The following is a 24,122-nucleotide window of genomic DNA, read 5'->3' as shown; positions in this document are numbered from 1 at the left end:
AGAGCAGAGGTTCTGCCTAAAGCTGGAGCCCAACTTTGGTATCCTCTTCTCCAACAGGGCTGCCTTACCAGGCCTCAGCGGGAGAGGATGCCCCTAAGCCTGCAGAGACTTGATGTGCCAGGGCTGGGGGGTCCTGCTGGAGTGGGGGTGGGGGAGGTGTACCCTCTATAATCTAACATCTGTGTCAGTCCTACAAAGACTAGAATGTACCTTTAAAGTATTTGAAGAAGTAATAGCTAAATTTCTCCAAATATAACAAAACATACAAAACCTACTGACTAAAACAGGTGGCTGGCTGAAATCCAACAATATAAACTAAGGAAACCATTCCAGGAGCTGAGGACAGAGCTTAGTTGACAGAGCTACTGCTTAGTATGCAGGAGGCCCTAGGTTCAGGGACCACATCTGTAGTCTGAGCACTCCGGAGAGAAAGGATTGATGAGAAGTTCAAGGTCATCCATAACAAGTGTAAGGCCAGTGAGCACACAAGACCATCAACAGCAGTCATGAGAAACCCTCGTGAGTTGCTGCTCAGGGATGCCCAAAAGACTCCCAAAACATTACAGGCCATTGCTACTGTCCTTGGTTACCCCCAGAGGTAGAAGGAAGTCCCTACTGGTGAAAAGGCCATGAACTTTAGACATAAGGCAGAGATGTCCACCCATAGTTAGAATTGATTTGAAAAACCTCACTCAGGATTGGCTTTAACCATACCAGAAAGCACTATGCAAGCTTCCAAAGGAGGGAATTAGCCAATAGACAATTGTCCCACCCAGCTATGGCACCTACCAACCACAGCAACAACCAGCATGGCCAATAACCCTAAAGGTATAGTAGTGGCACGCATACCTTGGCAGTAACCAACAGTTCTCTAACTGGACTTAAGCTTGCTCAACAAGAAGGAAATCATGCCTGGTTCTAGAAACCCTAGCCAACCACCCAGAAATAGAGAAGTCAAAGATCTTGGATGAGAACATACAATTGCCTCTTTACTAAACCAACGTAACCCCCACCTACATTCCAAAGATTTCTCTTTATACCCACAGATAAGTGTAGTACTCAACTCTCTTTGCAACATATGGAGACGATTACAGAAAAGTGCAACCAAGCAAAGTGCAGGGCTGTGGAGCCCAGGCCTAGCTGACCCATCTACAACAGAACTGCTGCACCCAAGGCTCTGGGCACATCAGGAAAATGGGGTGGAAACACTTAAGAACCAGAGGAACAGGGAGTTTGCTGTGAGCTTGTGTCTCCTAGGAATGTCAGAAGTTATACCCAGACATAAGGCATACCCTCAGCCCCATAGTTAGAACTGATTTGATATAACATCGAAAATTAATAAAATAAAAATTGAAAAATCCAAAACACAAATTATGCAGAAATGTTCTCAATCTTAAATCTTAAAAGTGGCACGGAGGCTAGGTAGTGGTGGCACAGGCCTTTAATCCCAGCACTCAGGAGGCAAAGACAGGTTGATCTCTGAGTTTGAGGGCAGCCTGGTCTATAGAATGAGTTTCAAGGCAGCCAGGGCTACAGAGAAACCCTGTCTAGAAAGATAAAAACAAAACAAAATAAAATAGGGGTTGGGGATTTGGCTCAGTGGTAGAGCGCTTGCCTAGGAAGCGCAAGGTCCTGGGTTCAATCCCCAGCCCCGAAAAATAGAAAAAAGAAAAAGAAAAAAAAAAAAAACAAAAACAAAATAAAATAGGAAAAACAGGAAAATGACAACAGTAACATAAAGACAATTTCTCATAAAAAACTATAGAGATCAAGAGTCAGGCACGGTGGCACACGTCTTTAATCCTAGTACTCCTGAGGCAGAAAGACAGGAGGATCTCTGAGCTGAAAATTGGCCTGGTCTACATAGTGAGTTCCAGGAGAGACAGGGCTATGTAGAGAGACTATCTCAAAAAGGGACAAGTAGGGTAAACCAATGTCTTTAAACAAAAAGAAAAAGATAAAAAATATCACTATATGTTTGGTTTGTCTTGTGCCAATTACAGTATATGCAGAGGAAATGTGTGAAATAATTACATTTTAGACAAGGGAGGCAACTGAAGGAAATGTCAGGGCATTGTACTTCATCTGAACTGTTGCAGAGTCAACCCTTGGGTATTGTGGTAAATTAGGTATGTAACATTGTATCTAGTAACCACTAGAAGGCACAATCAATACAATACCCTAAATTTGTTCAAGTACCCCACAGGAATGCAGGAATCAGAGAAAGGAAATATAGAAGAAACATAACGGAATCACAAACAAATATTAGTCCAAACTGTGGGATGAAAAATGCTTGTTACTGTAGAACTTAGCAGGCAATGCAAGAACAGAAGCTCGAAGATCAGCCTTCTGCTCCAGCCTAGGCATTACTACCTTCTAGCTGGGTGATCTTGGGGAAGTATATGGGTTTTCTGGCCTTCAATTCCTCATCCATGACAGGAAGGATAGAGCCTTTACTTACAGAGGACTGTGAGAATTAGTCAATATATACAAAGTTCTTAAGCCAATACCTGGCATAAAAGGAGGGTTCGGAAAATATTGATGATATCACTTGTATCAGAGATGAGGCAGATTTATTCCTAAATTCTAGACTCTGAGGACAAATGATGGGAGAAATAAACTAAGGCTTAACCATGGAGGGTCTAAGTTCAAGTCTATACACAGAAAAACTGGGGCACCTTTCCCACCAGTTCTATCTATAACACCTGAGATTAACACTGGGGCCCCAAGCACATAGGCATACATATACACATGAGGCCACACACATGCCAACATACCTATACAGATGCACATAAACCAGAAAAAAGGAAAAAGAAGCATGGGGCTGAAGGTATTTATGTAACTCAGTAAGTAAAATGTTTGCCCAGAATGTAACAATCCTGGGCTCAATCTCTAATACCACAAAAAAATAAATAAATAAAGTAAATCAAATCAAATCAAAATTCCTTACCACAAAGAACAGACTGGATGGATGTGTGCACTAATTATTTTAGCAATGCCTCTTGTCAAGAAATCCCAAATAACAATTCGGCCATCGTTACAGCCAACAGCAAGCAGTGTGCCCCACCTGTTAAAGGTGCAAGTCAGGGCCATGCTGATGCAATCCAAAGTTCCATCAGCTTCCTGTAAGACAAGTAAATATACACAAGGGTTCTCAGTCATAAAGGACAATCATATAGAAATGTGTTCTTCTAAGCGTTCATACTCCTTTTAAATAGGCTAAAATGAACAAATAATTATTAACTGAGCCAAAAACTTTGGAAGTGATAGTGAGCCACTCAAACGGACCTCCGTACTTTGCCATCAATGGGCAAAGTGTTACTACTGATTACAGGAAATTGTAAAAGCTATGAAATAGCCTGAGTGTGACATTAAGAAAATTACATTATTTTACATCAGTGTTAAGCCTTAAAAAATAACCTCAATGACCACAATGAAGCACAGGAAATGTTACAAGTGCACTATTACACATAGTGATCATTATTACTATGTAAATACACTTATCAAAACTTGTAAAGCACTCATAAAAAAGTTCCTGTGTAGATGATGGTACTGTTTGTTTAAAAAGTCCTTCAGTTTAAGTTGTGAATAATTTTTCCTTTTATTTAAAGAAAAGTGAACCTTAAGATTTAAAAAATTACTTTGAGATTTCCAGCCAAACTTGTACATTACCTCTTGTTCGAAGTTAAACACTCCAATTTCACCAATGCAATATGTGTGAGAGACATTTAATTATTTGTCACCAAATAAATAAAAGGCAGTCAGCATTTCCCCCATATTACAACAAAACTAAACTCACCTCTGGATAGTTCTGTCCAAAGGACTCTGCAACAAGGCAAAGAAAGAAAGAAAGTAGATGAGGCATAAGCCGCACACAAGGGCCCACATCAACACAGCATTGGCCAAGTGGGGTGGGGTGGACGCATGCTTAGGGGCTCCATGGGGTCACACTACTCATCACCATATGCAGATGGTATTTGCCTTTTTACTTCTGTCACTTCATAAACATACAGTAAAGTGTTTCTGAGGCTGTCCTCAGGACATAGGAGCTGGCGTGCTACTGACCAGGTGAGCCTACTGTAAGCATCTGCTTAAGGACCTGAGCAACAAGCCTCTGGCTCTGAACTTTGCAGTCAAAAGCCTCTAATCTCCAGCATTAGAACTGTAAGCTGTGAGTTCAGAACACTCTGAGCCACTAGAATGCAGAATCACCAACTGTCCTCAAAGTCTATCCTATTATTTTCTTATCATATTCCTACTTGACAAAAAACCCCAGCCAGTCCCTTCTCACACACACAATTATGAAAGGGAATGAATGTAAATGCTGAGCTGTACCAAGAAAATGTTCTTAAATACTGATTTTAAAGTTACTAAAGTAGAACATGTGTTACATGAAAGTGTGATAATGGGCTGGAGAGGTGTCTCAGTGGCTAAAGTGCTTGCAGGGCAGCACTTGAGAGCACCCATACTAATATAGCTAGTGTTGCTGTCCCAATCAATAGACTACATTCACAGGTTGAAGTAAACAAAAATACGTACTCATTCAAACATAAAAAAAAACAAAAATCAGGCTAGTAGGATGGCTCAGCAGGGAAAGGGGCTGCAAGTCAAGCCTGCAGCCTTGAGTTTGATCCCCAAGTCCCATAAAATAGGAGAAAACAAGCTTCCACAAGTTGTTCTTTGACTTCCGTGTGTACTCGAGAGCACACACACGCACACATACATTTTTTTTTTAAGATTTATTTATTTCAGGGGCTGAGGATTTAGCTCAGTGGTAGAGCGCTTGCCTAGGAAGCGCAAGGCCCTGGGTTCGGTCCCCAGCTCCAAAAAAAAAGAACCAAAAAAAAAAAAAAAAAGATTTATTTATTTCATGTATGTGAGCACACTAGCTGTCCTCAGACACACCAGAACAGGGCATCGGATCCCATTTCAGATGGTTGTGAGCCACCATGTGGTTGATGGGAAATGAATTCAGGACCTCTGGAAGAGCAGACAAAGCCATTTCTCCAGTACCCCCAGCCCCATCTACATATATTTTTAATATAAGTTTTTAAAACCATTTGGCTAGAGATTGGAGTTCAGAGCCTCAAAATTCATGTAAAGGGTAAAAAGCCCGATGTGTACACAGGGGAATAGGACTGGCAGATGCCTGCTACTGGCCAAACATTCTAGCCAATCAGAGACCTCCAGGTTCAGTGGCAGACCCCATGTCAAAATGGGAAGGGGAAGACACCCAACATCAACCTCTGGCCTCTACATACACACGCAAACATGTGCACACACAAACAGGAACACGCATCATGTACACATAAAATGTTTAATCACAAAACAAAAAATTAAAAATCATTAAAAAAGGAATTGTTATGAGCATCTTTACATGATCTCAGCACTTGGGAGACAGAGGTGGGACTGAGGCTGAAGGTGGCCTGAGCTGTACGCAGGGTTCAAGCCAGAGTGGGCTACTACAAATTCTACAACCTAGTCAGTCCTCTCAACTCACTACTAAACAGGTCTTACCACACTTCATTTCTGTAGATGAAAGCTAGGCATGAAGGCCAAGTCCTACAGTTTAAAAAAAGGCTAGATCCAGACCTGAACCAGAAACAATGCCTGTGCCTAAAAAATATAACTCCTAGAATCTGCCTAGATTTGCCCAGCAGGTCACTAACTACTCTGTGAGTTACCAACCATACCTGCTTTCTCCTGAAAGTCAAGGTATATCCCATCTTCCTTTCAGCATAGTTAATATTTGTTTTCCTCAAGTCCTCAAGGATCTCAACAGTGATCACAAGCTCTTTTAGGGGCCAAGGAATTGAACAACAATTAGCAATGTGAGCTAAGAAACCTACCTAGATTCTTTATCTAATGAGAACTTTTCTGGGCAACAACCACTATTCATTTTATTCTGCTAGTTCCAAAAACACTGTCCATTTGCCATAGAACCAAAAACAAACAAAACAAAAAAAACCAAACAAACAAAAAAAAACAAAAAACAAACAAAACAAAAAAACAAAAAACAAAAAAACAAAAAGACAAAAAACAAAGAATTTCACCATCTAGTTAGCCTTTCCCTATAAAATTCACAGTGGGAATTTATACACACACGCTATTTATCAGAGAATACTGAATGAATAACTTGTTCCTTCCAGCCCTCAAGACTTCTTTGTTCTGTTTCATAAAACACTGAAACCTTTTCTTGTCCCCGTACTCTTACAATCTTGGCTTCAATTACATTAGCTTTCCTCCCTCTGTCCCTAAAACCAGTGTCCATCTTCCACTATGGAGCCTCCTCCTGGACTTGCTTGTCTGGATTCTGAGTGTTAGCTTTTCGTGTAATCTCATCCGATTCTTCAAGCACCTCCTCAGGTCTTCCCTGTGGGATCCTTGCTTCAAATGGCCTTGGAGCAAGCAGTCCAGGCTTCTCCTGTCACATGGGATAAAGTCTTTATCTCCAAGACTTGGCTGTCATGAGCGTCTCTCAATAGTCCTATTTTTTAATTGCCAACAAATTCCTCCCTTCCATACCAGTTTGGAATCACAGTAGCGGGTCTATCTCGACCATTCTGCTGCCTTTAACAGGAGATGGCTCTGTCAGTATCTCTTTCTGAGAAATTCAATTTGTAGCGTCTAGATAGCATATACCACCCCATCCTTCTAACATGACCACACCTCTTACGCTGCCCTGAGCCAGTCTTGCCTCCCTTGATCAGTCTTTCAAACAACTTGCAGGTCTAACTCCACCCACAATTGTATCACAGCACTCCCGCACTCAAAATCCTTTGCTGGGGAAAAAAAAGAACCAAACCCCAACTTTGAAAAGCAAGCTTAGCTTGGCCCTGGCCAAAATAATTCATTTTGAATATTCTGTTTTTGTACTATGAGCACCTGTGCCAGACCTTAAACTAACCATGCCCTGAGTACCAGCTTAGAAAACACCATTTCCTGTACTCATTCATTCATGTGTATTCTCTACCATGCACTCATTCATGCCTAGGAATGTTTGCTTCACAGAAAGCTCCTACCCTTTTGGTTGGTTGGTGGCTTGGCATCTCCATCTCAGTATCTGTAAAAGTACCCCAAGTTTTACACCAATCCCATCAACAGAGCAGCACTAGCTGCTTTCCTGTGGATCTCCCATTGTAGTGATATTTTGTAACTCAATTGTACAGAATTATTTGTTTCTCTTCTCCTGTTTGTGTTTTTTATCCAGGACAAAAAGCAGTATCTTATTGTTTTCAGATGGTACAATTCAATCTACCAAAAATGAATAAGTCATCATAGTCCATGAAAAACAAGTTTTTAAAAATAGATTAGAGCAGGAAATATCAGAGGATAATGAACGAAAGGTTTAAAGATCATTTCAAAAAATTCTAGGGCTGGATAGATGGCTCAGTGGTTAAAAGCGCTTGCTGCAAAGCCTGAACTTGGAGTTCAGATCCCAGAGCTCACAGAAGTCCAGCACAGGCTGGTACCCCCAGTGCTCTCCCAGCACTAAAGCAGGTAGACAGAAGCAGGAAGGCCTTGCTGGCTACCAGTCCAACTGAAAACCATGAGCTCCAGGTTGATAGAAATGACTCTGCCTCAAAGGAAAAGAGAAAATGACAAAGGACGATACATCACTCCTTTCTCTGGCCTCTTGAGTGGACAAACACCCACACACATGCACACAAACATCGGCATACATCACAGACACACCATGCTGGAAATAGTCTAACTACACATGCACACACACAGGGGTTGTAATAGCTTATTTCTCAGGCCAGTGAGATGGCTCAGTGGCTAAGGATGCTCGCTGCCAAGTCTAAGAAGCTAAGTTAGAGCTCCAGAACCCATGTGCTGAGAGTGACTGCCCAAAGTTGTCCTCTGATCTGCATGTGCGCTTATGCATACACCCATATGCACAAATCCACACTAAATAAATTAAAATTAAATTTAAAAACAAAATGTATTTTTACTATGAGTTATGGGAAAAGATGAGTTTGAAAATTATCTCAGGCTGGTGATGTAGCACCTGCCTAAGTGCACGGGACCCGGGATGCAAGAGGCTCTGACCGAGTAATTTTTCATCTCCAGTGCAGCCCACCCGTTATACAGCAATCTCTCAAAAAGTGGTCAGATGGTCGCAGAAGTAAAGTTGGTATTCTGTCTAGGAGCCACCTGAGTGGCACATCCTACAGCCTATCCTGTCCTTCACTTCCTTTATCTGGCCAGATGTCCTTCAGTGTGTAACTATTCCCACAATCATATCACCTCTGTCCCCTTTCCCTGCTTGTAACAGCTTTCCTCTTTTCCTCTTACAAATAAGAATCATCTCCCTTGGTCTCTACTTCTCCCACACCCTCCTAAAATCACCTTCATCTTGGCTGCTAAACAGTGCAAGCTGCCCAGACATGATTTGGAGGTTTTTCTCACTTTTGAGACTCAGGTGCTACCTTGACACTCAATTGGTGTCTATGGGAAGGAACTGCTATCCTGTATCCTATACTGCTGTACTTGGGGGAAATATATGAAAGGAACCTGAAAATGTGCCTCGTTCATGCAGCACTGCATACGTTAGGTAACTTATTATTATCTGCTCATCCTTTTCCCTCCAGGTAAATAACCAAAGATCTTGTCCCTGACAACTTTCTGTCCCTCTCATTTTTTCCCTTCCACCTAGCACAGGGTTTCAGTAAGCCGAAATGAACGGTGATCATAAGTCAAGACCTGTCTCTCAAGCTGTCAGTCTATAACAACATATCAAATGCTGAAGATACCGATCAAATGTCTTTATATCTTAATAATCAAGCACCGCTATTTTGTGGTTCGTTTTCTCATCACCACTATACTCAAATCCTGCCAACACTACCTCCCCAATATTTTTTCTTCCCATGACCCAGTACACATTCCTTATCACTCATACATTGTGGCCTTCCAGACTGGTTTTTATATTGTCTCAACATTCAACTGTGCATTATTACTGCCAGACAGACCTTATAAATCGGCACTCCCACTGAGTCGTCGATTGGTCTGCCCTATCTTCCTTAAAAAGCAAACTATCCAACCTGGCATCCATGAGTCTCTGCAAAATAAACAGCACCAATCTAAACTCTTGCTTATCTCCTTATTACAATACCCACATTTTAGCAAAGCAGAAAAATTATCTCACAGAGGGGCTGCAGAGATGGTTCAGTGGTTAAGAGCACCGGCTGCCCTTTCAAAGGTCCCAGGTAAGATTCCCAGCACCCATATTGTAGCTCAAAACCATTTGTGACTCCATCTTCAGGGGATCTGACTCTCCTGGCTTCTGTGGGCACCAGGCACATCACCGGTGCACAGTCATACATACAGACAAAACACCCACGCACACAAAAGCTAAAAATGTTCTCATTGGTGTCTTTTACTTCAGACACAGATGTACATACTTTCATACTTTGTCAGTATTACATCCACAAGCAGGAATGCATGCTCCAAAAAGCCACTATAAAGACAAAGGACACTTTAAAAATCATCTTTGTAGCCCTCCATCCCTTCTCAAAAACAAACAAACAAAACAAACAAACAAAAAAACCCCAACCATTAAAGGAAGCCAAGTCATGTAGGAGCTCTTGAAAACAGAATCATCATGCTAAACATTACCTCATGGGAGGCCAGAAGAAAAGACTGATGTGGAAAAGGGGTTAGGAGGCAATGACTTAAAAAGAATAGTGAGAATAAAACAACTGCTTGTGTAGTTCACATTTCGGGGGGTCTACACCTCCTTGTGGTTAAGGACCTTAAACTGGCAGTCAGGATGACTGGATCCTAAATGCCAACTACGCCACTTAGTGCCGAATTACAACACTCTTACCCCCCACTTTTTTTTAATAAAATCTGGTTAAATAACACCGTTCCAGTAAGAGTTATCCCATCTAGCTACCCACTCCTCTGACAGGTCTTCAAAATTGACCCACCCTAGGTCACACTTCCTCAGATTGCATCTCCAAAACTCTGGTCCTGTCTGCTCTGTTACTTCAGCACCTGCGATCTTCGAAATCGCAGCTTCTACAAAAAGTGCCTCAATGACTCCACAACTGATCTGAAAGCGGTTCAGAAAAGTAATGCATTCTTCTCGGACAGGAGCTGATCTTACTCCTGCTGCTGCAACTCCACATCCTGAGCACTCAATGAATCATCTCAGAAGAGTGTCCCTAAGGTTGCAGCCTGCGTTCCCTCCCGACCAGGTTCCCTCCTTCCCAGTACCAAAGGGAAGACGCAGCCCAGCTCTCCTCACCCAGCAACTCGAGGTTCATCCCTGCAGACGCTGGCCGCCTGGTCTCCGCACCGGCAACAGTTCCTTCTCCCCCACCCGCTCAGAAGCCCCGCGTCTAAGTGGGGGGCGCCGCGAAGAGCCTGGCGCAAGCTCCGGAGACTTTCGTATTTAGAAGGCCCCGCGGCTTCCGCTTTCCTCCCCCGCCTTCCTTGTTCGTTTTACGTAGCTGTCCACATTTATCCCTAATTTAAAAAAAGATTAAACGCTCTTTAAATCAATCAATTGTAATATTATTGAGATATGAAAAATATCATAGTCATTCAGAACTCCAGAAAGTTCAAGAATGGGAAGCTTTTCTCTCCGGGACCATGTAAGTGAGAAAGAAATTTCAGGCATATCACTAACCCACTAATACTCATTGTGCTGTGTGTTCCTTTGGTTGTCCCGGCGGCTACCTGCAACATCGCAAGAAAGGTTCCGGGCGATTCTTTCTACGGAAGGAAAGCGGGAAAGGTCGGCCCCTAGTGCCCGAGTGTTGGAGCTCTTGAACGTGGTCAGAGCGCGTGCTGGCTTGCCTCACCGTGCAATGCATAGTTACTATGTGTCTGACTTAGTTTCCTGAAGATTATTCCATGTCCCTAAAAATATACCATACATCACAGAAAAAGGTACGATAGCATTTGTTAGGCCGTTTCCTGCGGTAGTTACTGTGTACACAACATCGATTAGGACACGGGAAAATTGTCAAGAGAAATGGACTGAGTGCCCCCACAGTTCTGTCAGATTCGATGTACACAGCAATCAGAGAAGACCAGCTGGTGGTAAATAATGGGCATGGGATGGGAGGTGTTTATCGGACTGCAGATGTGGTGGGCAAGTCAAGCTAGATTCCCCTGTGAGATATAATGACAGTAATTCAGAGGTCCTCCTAACTGACTCCACCCCATTATGGGTATTTAATCCTTTCCTTATGCGTGAAATGGGAGTGATAATAATACTACTTGGAGAATTGTGAGGATTAAATGAGTTAGCATACAAAACACATGTCAGGTGACGGCAAATATTAGCCATTATTTACCAGTTACTATCTCCTAAATATGCCTTTCTTGGAGCCTCTTAACCCAGTAACAGTAATCGATGCCAAGGTTGGACCCCCAGTTCAGAGGAATATGGGGCAGTAAGGGGGAATGTATGGGGGGGAATACCCGTATGGGGGAGGGGAAAGGGAAGGGATGGGGGCTTATGGACAGGAAACCAGGAAGGGTAATAACATTTGAAATGTAAGTAAAGAAATATATCTAGTAAAAAATTTAAAAAAAAAAAACAGTAATTGAGGCTCAGAGACAATTTTCACCCCTTCACCTATCCAAATTTTCCAAAATGCCATCCAAAAATTATCCTACCAGAAATAATTTATAGAAGTTTCTGTACTTCTCACAGTGACTTATTATCAAGTCTCTTCAGCTGTACCCACTGGTTAAGTGTAAAAGAATAAAACGCACTTAGTAACAGTGATGACCTTTTCACATATATACATGTTTATTTTCTCTTCTGTAGGCAGTCTGTTGGTGTCCCTTGCCAAAATTTTTTAATGGACCATGCATTTTTGTAAGATTTTCAAGGAAGGAACAATACGATCAAGTTAATGTTTAAGAAATAAATTTCTACCTAGCCTTGTAGGACATACGTGTAATCTCAGCACTCACAAAGGAGCCTGAGCGATATAGTGAGTCCTGGAGTGAGAGAGAAGGAAATGAGATTAGACAGGTTGGTTTTTTCGGTTTTTATTTTTGTTTGTTTGGTTGGTTGGTTTTTTGCTGCTGCTGGTTTGCTTCGGTTTGGTTTTGGCTCTTCTGGTACTGGTGATTGAACCTAACTAAGCCTTACCCACAGAGCCTAGACCTAAAAAACAAACTCTTAAGGACACCGCCGAGTAGGAATTCATGTGAGGGGTGGAAATTCTCCATGAGTTCACTGCAGTGTGACCCTGTGGGACGATGCAGATGATCTGAATTCAATCTACAGTAGAGGAGAAAAACAAGCAATGGGCTTGAGAGAGATTAGGAGACAGAATTGAAGGCAGCATAATAGCAAAGGTTTGTTGAAATGTGGGAAATAATGAGAATAATAGGTCTGACTGGAGCCACATTTCTGCTTTGGGGCTCCATTTGCTCATGCATAGGTCACAGAGAAGGCAAGAGTTTGTATAAGGCCCAGCTCAGATACGTTGACCAGAGAGGACAAGACATGGACTTCAAAGAAATCCAAGTTAAAGATGTACTGTACTTTGTCAATTTTATATATGTGCATATTTTTGCAATTTAAGAAATCTCTGAATTAGTAATAAAGCTTACATGTGATTGTCCCTCATAATGAATTAGCAGGGATTGGGGCTTTGGTGGTGGTGGTGGTGGTAGTGGTGGTGGTAGTTTGGTTTGGTTTTTGATTTTTGGGTTTCTTTTTTCTTGTTTTGGTATGGTATACAGTATATACCTTGTAATTCATTGTATTCTACTTTGAAGAAAAACTGTAATTGGTGGGCGTGGCTCCGTGAGACTACTCATTGCCAAAACAGGGTATCTGAAGTTTTGTGCTGAAGGGGAGAAATTTTTAATATTGTTTCCTTCTTGGCCTAGAGCAGTTTATACCTGTCAGTTATTCTGAAAAAGAACTTGGTTTTTAGCCAGACTGAACTTCCCTCTCAGTAAGATATTTTCTGTCCTCCGTGCAGTAGGCCAGCCTAGTATTTACCTCTCTTACTGATAAAAATCATAAATTCTGGGCTGGGGTATATGGTAGAGCCCTTGCCCTAGCCTGTGTGAGGCTTTGGGTTTGAACCTAAAGCACCATAGAGGAGGATGGGGGAGGAGGTGGGTACTCTCTACCCGGAGCACTCCTGCTTCACTGTCAACAGAGAACTCCCCTGGGCAGCTGGCGAAGAGAATGTAAGTGTATTTGAAAGCTCCCAGCATAGAGACAAGGTTGACAGTCACAGTAATAAGAAACCCTCATCTCTCATGTTATGATGTTAAAAGAAAAAAGTAAAGAAATCTACTATTCAAGAGAAGTAGCAAAAAAATGAAAATAAAATTCCTGTAAACTCGGCCTTCCACTAGGCCATTCCCACCTCAGTCCAGCCCTCAGGACAGTGAAGGATGGTTTCTGGTTAAAAGCCAACCTATGCTACATAGTGCATTTGAGGCTAGCCTGGGCTACGATATAAGACTTCCCCGCCTCTTTGGGGATGAGAATGTATCTCAGCCGTAGAACCTTTGTCTATCAAGTATGTGTGAAACCCTGGGTTCAATCCCCAGCACTACCAAACCAGAGAGAACCATTTTGTCTAACTGCCACAGGAAAATGGTGGGGTTTTCTGTTGACATTAAGTACTTGCAAAGCTAATTTATCAAGAAAGGAATACAAGGAAAAAAAAAAAACTAATAGCAGTGGCAAATGTCGAAGCTTTTAGAGACAGCCCAAGGGCAGGCCTGGTGCAAACTGTAGTCCCAGCACCTGGGCGACTGAAGCAGGAGAACCTAAAGTTCAGAGCCAACTTGAGCCATGCTACATAGCAAGATGCTTTCTCCAAAAATAAAAGGGAATCCGAGGGGGGGAAGGAGAGCAGAGGCGAGGAGAGGAGAGGAGAGACGAGGAGAGGCATATCAGACAGGGAAAGGAAAGCTGCCAAGTTTTCATGTGCCCAGATTTTCCATGTTTAGCTTTCCCAAGCATAGGTCATCCTCAGTGGCTGCTAGCCCTTCAGGATTTTCATCATTTTGAACCATTGGAACTGCTTTGCTTTACATAATTACAGTTAGAATCCCAGGGTAGCAAGGAGCTGGCATTAAGTATCCTCTCCTCTATTACTGGATCGGTTTTCTTGAATGTCATTCCCTTATAATTTCAACTACAAAAAACCTTTGTGAATCTTCTGGGGTCCTTTTTCCAGACATACAGAATGAGACTCTCCAGTCCCCATGCCGGTCTCTCCCTCCTGACTGTCAGGAGGAAACACATCTTTGTCTCAGCTGATGGCTTACTCTGTTAGCTGCAGACCTTGGGTGTCCGCTGGTCATTACCCATTAGATGCTAATGTTGTGAGTACAGTGCATGTCAGACCTGGGTGACCTGGGTGAGCCACTTCGTAGCCTGCTCTTTGTTGTCATGCTTCTGTAGGCACTGCGTAGTTTTTACCATAGCGGGGAACTAAGTCCCACCACAGCTACCAAGATGGAGCTGCAGTCCTCCTTGGTTACCTAGCATCTAGCTCCATGTCTGGGAGGGCTCTGCTGTGGTCTCTTTCTAGAATAGGTAGAGGGCTTTTAGAAGCCATTCTTACTTAGTTTAGTCTGTTAGAACGCACTGTGCTGGGGATAAGAATCTGAAAGTTCAGCAGTAGCTTGCATAGGTTGGGGAAAGGGTTTCATGGGAGTGGGAGCCAGCCAGCTGACTTTGACCTTGCTCTTCTCAGAGGTCCTCTCCTTCCTTGAATCTGCTCAGCTTGGCTGACTCATACCCAGCTGCAAGCCCTGCTTTCCCCATTTTATGCCTTCTTCAATGTTCCTGATTTCAGCATTTTTAACTTAACATTCCATTTAACATTAACATTTGTCCTCACTTCAACAAAACCCAAAGCCTTGTGCATGCTAGACAAAAGTGCTCTCCTGGCTAACATTTGTATTTGTTTATTTGCTTTTGCTTTTTAGTGTGTGTGTGTGTGTGTGTGTGTGTGTGTGTGTGTGTGTGTGTGTAATATATCTGGGACCTGACCTTGGAGAATGTTGCTGGGCGACCTACACCACCCTACTGTATCAAATGGCTGTGGTTTCAGTTGTTAATTGCTGTGCTAACAGAGCCAAGCTGGCAGGATGTTTGGTATTGTCATTTCTATGACCCATTACCTGCTGAGATTAGCATGTTCCAAAGCAAGCTCCATTGTTGAAGGTCGCCCTAGCCCTCGTGGCCGAAGGCAACACAGAGAGACCACTGGGCATTGTCTTGCTGCTGATTGGCTCAGATTGGATGAGAAAGGAAAAGCTAGAGCCGTTGGATGGTTCAGTGCTGAGAGGACCCCGGTTCAATTCCCCGATGGCGCAGAATCATCCATACTTCCACTTTCAGGGGACCCAACACGCTTTTCTGGGCTCCATGGGCACAGCATGTATGTGATGCACAGACCATACATGCAGACAAAATACCCATAAACATAATAAGATGAAAGAAATTTAAATCACTTGAAAAGGTGAAGAATGTTATGAAGAGAAAAAAGAGCAAGAATTTTTAAAAAGGACAAAAAGGTTTCCCTAGAGTGAAGAAATCTGTAGCCAAAATTAGATAAACATAAGAAGTGGAATAAAAAATTAAAACATAAAGGTTATAGAAAGCAATAAAGTCAAAATACTACTAGAAGTATAGTATTCAGGAAGAAAAGGTGAAAATTGGCAAGGGGGATAAGAAACATGTAAATAAAATTAAGTAAATTCCTGAAAGGAAATAAAAAACATTTTACTGATAAATAAAAGCACTACCAACATACAGTGAGAGAGAGAGAAGGGTTAAACGAAGCCTGTACCCCAAGAAAGGAAAGAACGCATTTAAAATGCTGGAGGGTTGGATTAGCTTCTCTCTAGTTAGGTCTTGAAAATGGAAGCCCTATGGAGGGGCAAGTGCAGCTTGTGGACTCAGATCTTCCCTGTGATTATTTGTGCTGAGTTTCTATGGAACAGGTATGCAGTGTCCACCATTAGTCTACAGGGTCACACTTAGCTGTGCAGTCTGAGGGCCTCAGACTGAGTTCCTCACCCTCCAAACTGTTCAGATCTTAGGTGGCTAGTATTCTGTCTGGGAGTTAGCAGCATTAGCCACACCCCAGGTTCTGTGCTGGTGAACTCCATACTTTTAAGGCCCTTAAACATTAATCACCCCACAGAAGGGGTGCAAGAGTTTCCGTCGGAGAATGCCAAAGGATGACCCACCTACTGGCCCTAGGCTTTACACTCAGACTCCAGATATTCTGAGTGGGTGGGGTCTTCCGCAAACCCGGGGCAAGGGCTCCCATTGTTTATAGCCACTGAAGAGTCCCATGACAATTGGACTTTATAGCTGGCCAGTGCCCTTCTGCGTTCCCCAGCTGTTCCCAGGGCTGTTTCTTGCCCTAGGGCTGTAGCAAGTTTAATTAAGACACCATTACTTATGACTTACTCCTTTTCTCTAGCCGGCAGGGTAGCTCCGGTTGAACAGTCTCTAGAGGGTGCCACAGCCCTGTAAACAGGGGTGGGGGGACCCTCTTCTGACTGCTGTGCCATGGCACTGAGGAAGCCACTGCTTCAGCAATCCCCACAGCTGGATTTGGGGCTTGTCCTGTGGATATGGCTGGCTGCCAGCTATTTTTCACTGATTTCTGTTTCCCCTGCATCTCCAGGGTCTGTTCTTTTTGTGAATTTCTACTGCTCTCCCTTGGCGCCCTCTCTCTCTGAATGTTTTGACACCCCCCACAACCTTTTTGATTTTTTTTTCAAGACAGGATCTCCCTGTGTAGCACTGGGTGTCCTGGAACTCTCTGTAGACCACACTGGCCTCAAAAAGATTTCACCTGCTTCTGCCTCTCAAGTGCTGATGTTAAACGCAATAAAGGGATGGTGACTTCTGGACAAGACTCCACCTAGCTAAGCACCCAACTTGTGAAAAGGAATTAAAGAAAAGCTCACGCAGTAAAGGAAACCACCAACAAGAGGAAGCTGGTGCAGATGTAACTGAACAGGAGGAGGCCAAGTTCCAGCCCCAGCAAGCAGCAGAACTTGGCGGCTTCCACCACACAATTCTGGCTTTAGAGTCAAAGACCCAAAAAAGAGACTGTAGATTTGCTCTCCACAATTAAGGAAGCCTCTGAAGCCAGGCACATGGCAGGTATGGAGGCCCAGACAGACCCTTTTGTAAAGCTGTGAAGGTGAAACCTGGATTGTGTTGGAGATGCCAGGATCACAGGACACCTACCTAGGAAGCTGCAGACCAGGTATAGAACCTGGTCAAGAGAGAAAAGCACGTTGCAGCCGATGAGGCTGAACGGAGTTGGAGTATTTCAGCAATCTCCCAACATGGAAGGACAATGGTCCATGGAGGGAAGCAGGGCTGTGAGCATCCTGTGAGCATGTGAAGGAAACCGGGGAGTGGGGGAGGGGTGAGGTTACACTGAAACATGAACGTGGTCTTTATTATGCAGCACACCTGGTATCTATCATATCCTAACACCTTACAGAAGACTCCACAAAACCTAATGCAGCCATTCCCTTAAAACAAACAAACTGGTCCTAGTGAAACAATGCCGCGGGAAGAGCCACACTGCACAAGAAAGGAGGGTACAGAGGCTGTGTGTACCGAGTAAATTTTTGTTATTGCACTTTATTCTATACACTTAATATGTTATACTTTTATATAACACTGTAATAAACATTAGTTCTTTAAAACAAATAAAAACATTACATAAAGACAAAAAAAAATAAACCCAACCAAAAAAACACCCACAAAACCCAAAAACCAGCAGGCCATCCAGACTAATTTCCTCGTGAGCTCTCAGGGCTACTTGGTGTCTCTGATGATGTCAGGTATGTGTACATTCTCCACCACTATGACAATCACACTAGAGGCTAATAAAGCAAATGGAGTTAAAAATAAAGCTCTTAAGAACAACAGTACTATCTGAAACCTGTAGGGGAGTTTGTGGTCCAGGTGTCTTTTAAGGCCAGCCCTTCCCGATGCTCTCGAATATTACACCAGCGCTATCTCACATACCCCAACATTTAGAAAACTAAATCCTCATTTTCTTTTAAGGAATATGTGGGTTGTTTGACCCAACAAATACAAAATGCAAGTTCCAAACACTTAAAGCAGCTCCTTCTTTGGGATGCACTTTTCCAAGGCGGTTACTTACTCCCTCCTGACAGAACATGGTCTTGGGAGGTCTCCCAGTAAGTTTGATCAAACAAACAGGGCACCCCTAGAACAAGACCAAAGGGTGCCTCAGTTTCCCTAAGTGTGACTGTTCTCACCCATGCCCTGGGTGTCTCAGTGCTAAATAAGACAACAGTAACAATAAAGTGTCATTTAGTGCAGTTGTCACTGTGCAGCCCTACTACCCCAGGCCACTGCTGTCAGGAAAAACATTCTAACCTCCCTTTGACCTTTGTGTCTTTTTTTTTTTTTTTTTTTTTTTTTGGTACTAGACACTGAACCCACGGCCATGTGCAGGCTAAGCACATTCTACCACTGAACTACACATACCCTGAGTGCTCTAACCTGTTTGACAGCTTAAGCAAAATACAGAAATGCATTTGGGGAGCTGACAGGTGTTCAGTTTACCATTCTCCTGCTCTGGCTGTAACAGCAGTGCAGCCTTTCCTCGGTTTTCTTGAGCATTAGTGTTACACTTAGAACCAGGCTGCCTAGCCCTGCCCCTTAAACTTGATCGAGTCAGAAGTGACTCTCTTTGGTCTGGCAACAACCAGGATAGTCCTCTTCCTGAGAACAGTGAAAGATTGCTCAGTCAAGAAGCCAGTCATCTGTGCTGCACATGCAACTCTGGGGCGCAGATGAGTGCCCTGACTTGGCCGGCATTTCTTCTGATTGCTCTGCTGAAAAGTCTGTCACTCCATTCCAAGGCAAAATGAGTAGCCAGACATTCAGCTCCCAAGAAGTAGGTGGGTGTCCCTGTTGGGCTGGAGTAAACTGCCCTTATGGAAACATTCTGAAGGATGACACACAATACAGGTAACTCTTCATGTCACCTTTCTTCCTCCCTCAGCCCAGAGGTAAATCTTCAAAACGTTGGCCCTGTGGAGCCCTGGACTACTCAAGTGCCACCACACGTCTCTGACCAGGCAGCGTCCTCCCAAGTGATAAACAGTACAGTACATTTCATGGCATTTTATCTCTGAAATAATGATGCCGAAAAACATAGAATCCAAAATTAGCTTACAATGTTATAAAGTAATATACACACACTAGACATGCGTGTTCACATACTCAGCCCGCTGAGCATTGAAATACCAACACCAAAGACCCCCAACATGGGCTTTGGCTTGCCCAGACACTTTCAGGAAAACCTAGGGGCTTCCTTGGATGCCCTTTAATGAGAGGCATTAAGCCTCTCTGCTCCTCCCACTGGGCAGAAATTGATGGGAAATGACTTAAAACTAAAAGAAGGAACCTGTAACCTGACAGGAGACTGAAAAGAGATTCTGGATGAAGGGAAAAAAAAAATCTAACCTCCCACTTAAGAGTCTGAGAATGGGCTAAATGGTCCAAAGAATGTTAGGAATAGAATTTCATACTGCAGCTACTGCCTCCATACTACGGCGAGCCTCAGGAACAAGGGTCAGCAGTCTCCTAACTCCCCAAGACCTCAAGTTTCATACACCACGGACCTAATTAGCAGAGATGACTCATTTCTTCTTTCTTGACTCCTTGTCTTCCTTACATCCTACTGTCTCCAGAGGACAACGTGTTGACCCTCAGGTAGAGTAACTAAGTACAGTTGAGTAGGTATTAAAATTTTAAAAGCTAGACTAAGCATTCTGCCAAAATGAGCCAGAGCCAAGGAACCCAAAGACACTGGCCCATCACTTGTCCATTACAGTTTGCATGTAGAAAGTATTACATGGCATTTCTGAAGAGCTGTGAGTGTTTAGACCACCATGCTCCATTGCACAGTTACCAGGGCTCACGGTGCCGCGTGTTCAAAGTGAACTTTAAAAGCTATATGAAGCTGGAGCATAGCTCATAGGGGAGTGCTTACCAGCAAATCTGAGCAGTGGGACTGATCCCTAGACAGAAGAAGAAAGGAGTGAGTTATATAGTTAGAAGCTATTCATGGTAGCACATGCCTATAATCCCAGCACTATGGAGGCTGAGGAATAAGGATGGACTTAAGGCTAGCCTGGGCTACATCCCATTAAAAACAACAAAATTAAAGTCTATTTCTGATTAGATGCTTAAGTCTAAGTACCATATTATCTGGCTTATTCCCTCCTTTCTGAGGAAAAAGAAGGGTAGAGGGTGGGGAAAGACATAAGAATCAAACAGATTCTGTTCTGGGTTAGCTCTGCCCCACAGAAACCAGGGCTTCCTGGCCCTGGCAATGTAAACACACTGGGTTGTGGGGACAGACAGCTTCACGTCCAGCTGCCTCCTGGGCTCTGACTGTAACAACAACCTGAGATCCTGGCTATAAGGAACAAGAACCAGACAACCACAAGGTATATTTGGCTAGGCTGGTTTTGCCTTTGTGACCATACAATCCTGAACTAAGGTCATGTTTCTAAGTGGTCTCTACCGTTGGACAGATGCCCTGCACTGCAGGCTCGCTTGTTTCAGAGACACACAGTGAACAGACAGTGGTAACAGTTGCCTCCTTGTCAGTTCTCAGCCAGAACATCACATTCTCGAGCAACAATCTTTTGCTCAGTGTAAGGCAGCATGAATACTAAACAGTCACTGAATTCTTCGCTGCCCAGGAGCCGTCTCTACCCAAGAAGGCCTCAAGCTGCCAACAAGCACCAGTTCCCTTGGGAGCTCCCTTAGTGAACAAATGACAAATTCTCCCCAAGGCCAAAAGGTGAGAGGGAAGGAAGGAACAGAGTGGAAGAGACGGGTGTTGTCTTCAGGTAGAGTCATCTAGTCCTCTGCTAGGCCGCTCAGAATCGCACTTGCAGAGCCGGTCCATAATGCTTCGGAGTATAGGTTGGACAATGCCCAAGAGAGGCCTCTTGGAGGGGTCACCATCCCAACAGGCCTCCATCAACTGCCAGCACTCCTCATCAAACACAGGAAGACGCTCCGGACGGGTCCCTAGAGAGAAGAGCAAGGAAGTGAAGCCAGTCAGGGGGAGCAAAGGGTTTGGGTTTCCATCGAAGACACCTCAGCTATAATGTAGCATGAATGGTGGAAACTGGAACACATTGGTTAGAAAACTGAAAACTAAAAATTGTAGCAAACAATATTTTGAGATAGTTCAGTATAGTGCTTTCCAGTAGCAAAGGTCTGGTTTAGAGTGCTCTTTCAGCATTATATGAAGGTCTGTGTGATGTGGCCGTGCTGTGGAATGGCCAGAAGATGAGGGCCTGCTGCAGGGCCTGGGCTGTCTGTCCTCAGAGAGTTAAAGCAAAATGGCTTGGTGAGTCTTACCTCTGCGCACATTATTCCAGAGATGGTCTTTGCTCGCACACCTCTCAAATGCCTCAGGGAGCTTGATAGAGCCGGAGCAGATATACCAGAAAAGGATCCCAAAAGCATAGACGTCCACAGAATTATCATACTTTCCTACAGTAAGGACAGACGGAGCAACAGTGAGCCACCACCTTGCTTCTATGGGTCCTTCACAATTTTGAAAAGCTTTAGTATCTACTGTTCTTCACAACTTTCCTGGACGGCAGGACATACCTGTGGTGCTCTTTTTATACTTTGTAAAGCTAGATGCTAAGTCATCCAAGATGGAAATTTATCAAAACAGAAGGAAAATCAGGCCTTTCCTTGACTGGGACAGTCTGCAAGGTCAATTCTATAAGGGGCCATTCATTTCAGAGAAGTATGGGTGGGAACCAGACAATAAAGATCATAAAGAGTAGCAGGTGTGGTGGTGCACACCTGTCACCCCGCACCCAAGGGCTGAGTGCACACCTGTAACCCAGCACTCAAGGGCCGAGTGCACACCTGTAACCCAGCACTCAAGGGCTGAGTGCACACCTGTAACCCCACATCCAAGGGCTGAGTGCACACCTGTAACTCCGCACTCAAGGGCTGAGTGCACACCTGTAACCCCACACTCAAGGGCTGAGTCCACACCTGTAACCCCACACTCAAGGGCTGAGTCCACACCTGTAACCCCACACTCAAGGGCTGAGTGCACACCTGTAACCCAGCACTCAAGGGCTGAGTGCACACCTGTAACCCAGCACTCAAGGGCTGAATGCACACCTGTAACCCCACACTCAAGGGCTGAGTGCACACCTGTCACCCCGCACCCAAGGGCTGAGTGCACACCTGTAACCCCACACTCAAGGGCTGAGTCCACACCTGTAACCCAGCACTCAAGGGCTGAGTGCACACCTGTAACCCCACACTCAAGGGCTGAGTGCACACCTGTAACCCCACACTCAAGGGCTGAGTGCACACCTGTAACCCCACACTCAAGGGCTGAGTGCACACCTGTAACCCAGCACTCAAGGGCTGAGTGCACACCTGTAACCCAGCACTCAAGGGCTGAGTGCACACCTGTAACCCAGCACTCAAGGGCTGAGTGCACACCTGTAACCCCACACTCAAGGGCTGAGTGCACACCTGTAACCCCACACTCAAGGGCTGAGTGCACACCTGTAACCCAGCACTCAAGGGCTGAGTGCACACCTGTAACCCAGCACTCAAGGGCTGAGTGCACACCTGTAACCCAGCACTCAAGGGCTGAGTGCACACCTGTAACCCCACACTCAAGGGCTGAGTGCACACCTGTAACCCCACACTCAAGGGCTGAGTGCACACCTGTAACCCCGCACTCAAGGGCTGAGGCAGAGGATCATCTAAGGCCAGTCTAAGACCCACAGGAAGATCCCATCTCTCATACAAAGATCTTAAAGGCAGAGAAGAGTCTAGAGTTGTTGGGCAGCAGGTCTTAGCAGGGGTATAGAAAGGAGAACAACATATCGTAGAAATATTATTCTGACAGCAGTAGGGTAGATTCAGTAAGAGGAATTTAAATAAGCAACCAGAACAAAGTAAACTTAGAAAAAGAAAACAGCTCTCCTAATCTACTCTAATGAGGGTTGGACAGCAGCTGTGTACTCATCCCTACTCTCTGCTTATCGAACGATGAAGAGACAGGTGACAGCTCTATGAAATGAATGAAATTCACGGGCTGGAGAGATGATGGCTCAGTGGATTAGAGCACCTGGAGCTCTTACAGAGGACCAGGGTTTGATTCCCAGTATCCACATGGTTCACAAACACTGGCAACTCTAGCTACAGGGGACTCAATACCCAATTCTGACCTTGGGCACTATGCACACTTGTGGTACACACACATACATGCAGATAAAATATTAATACACATAAATAAAATAAACCTAAAAAACCCACAGCAATTGAAATGCATTGCAAGTTCTTCCTCATGTGAACGCTAGTGACCTGTGGCTTCCTCCCGCGTTCCTTGGCACAAGGCCATCTCTCCCCTCTTCACTCTTCAGCCATGCCAGCCATGCTTCTCTGTTCAACACCCACATCAAGACAGTGCAAAAAGCTTTCCTACTGTCTCCCAATACATCTCAAATCTGTAGCCCTGTCTGTCAGCTGTGTACAAACCTTTGCTTCATCAGCCACTTCACTGATTCTTCTCCTCGTGCCCCCTCTACCAATGGCTTCAAAGCTGGTCCAGGCACATGACCCTGCCACTCTCCCATGTTTAAAAGCTCGGCACCTCCTTACTTGCACAGGAACCCTAACCCTCCACAAGGTTTTCAATGTCTGGATCTCTCTGGCCTTATCGTTCACTATTTGCTGTTTTCCAGTTTTCCTTAGTATTTCCCCTTCTTCAGGGTTCAGATATTTCTGTTCTCATGAGATATGGTTGGACAGTAGAGAAAGGAAGGTTTATGTCCAAATTACACGTCCACTTCCTTCTACTTCAGTGTTTTGGGGGCCAATTGCTTCATCAATCTGGCCTCAATTTTATCTACTAATCTGACTTAAAAATATAACACAATCAGGATTGCTATACAAATCAAGTATACTGAGAATTCTGGAATTTTGATATTTGATTTTTTTAAAGATTTATTTATTTTATGTATGAATGTTCTCTCTGCATGTATGCCTGCTTTACAGATGTTTATGAGCCCATGTGGTTGCTGGG

The 24,122-nt window shown here is 44.1% G+C and overlaps 2 protein-coding genes across 8 annotated transcripts in view; both read right to left on the bottom strand.

Annotated features, from left to right (window-relative positions):
* Rbbp5 (RB binding protein 5, histone lysine methyltransferase complex subunit) overlaps positions 1-10,640 on the bottom strand; it is a 29,856-nt gene extending 19,216 nt beyond the window's left edge. The window contains exons 1-3 of one of the 5 annotated variants that reach the window (NM_001107174.1): positions 10,253-10,640; positions 3,800-3,825; positions 2,951-3,123 (exon numbers count right to left, since the gene is read on the bottom strand). In NM_001107174.1, the coding sequence (NP_001100644.1) occupies positions 2,951-3,123; positions 3,800-3,825; positions 10,253-10,271 (218 nt within the window). In that variant the 5' untranslated portion in view covers positions 10,272-10,640. The remainder of the gene's footprint in view (positions 1-2,950; positions 3,124-3,799; positions 3,826-10,252) is intronic. The other 4 variants (XM_006249775.5, XM_039090699.2, XM_017598792.3 and 1 more) reach the window with 4 other exon arrangements.
* A 6,962-nt stretch (positions 10,641-17,602) lies between these two features.
* The window catches only part of Dstyk (dual serine/threonine and tyrosine protein kinase), a 48,015-nt gene continuing 41,495 nt past the window's right edge, over positions 17,603-24,122 (bottom strand). For 2 of the 3 annotated variants that reach the window (XM_006249774.4, XM_063272286.1), the window contains 2 exons: positions 21,410-21,544; positions 17,603-21,073 (listed from right to left, as the gene is read on the bottom strand). In XM_006249774.4, the coding sequence (XP_006249836.1) occupies positions 20,886-21,073; positions 21,410-21,544 (323 nt within the window). In that variant the 3' untranslated portion in view covers positions 17,603-20,885. The remainder of the gene's footprint in view (positions 21,074-21,409; positions 21,545-24,122) is intronic. The other variant, NM_199463.2, reaches the window with a different exon arrangement.

Source organism: Rattus norvegicus, chromosome 13 (genome assembly GCF_036323735.1).
Source record: "Rattus norvegicus strain BN/NHsdMcwi chromosome 13, GRCr8, whole genome shotgun sequence".
NCBI classification, from domain to species: Eukaryota; Metazoa; Chordata; class Mammalia; order Rodentia; family Muridae; genus Rattus; species Rattus norvegicus.
The sequence above is the reverse complement of the archived record's forward strand: the minus strand, read 5'-3'. Positions and strand labels throughout refer to the sequence as shown.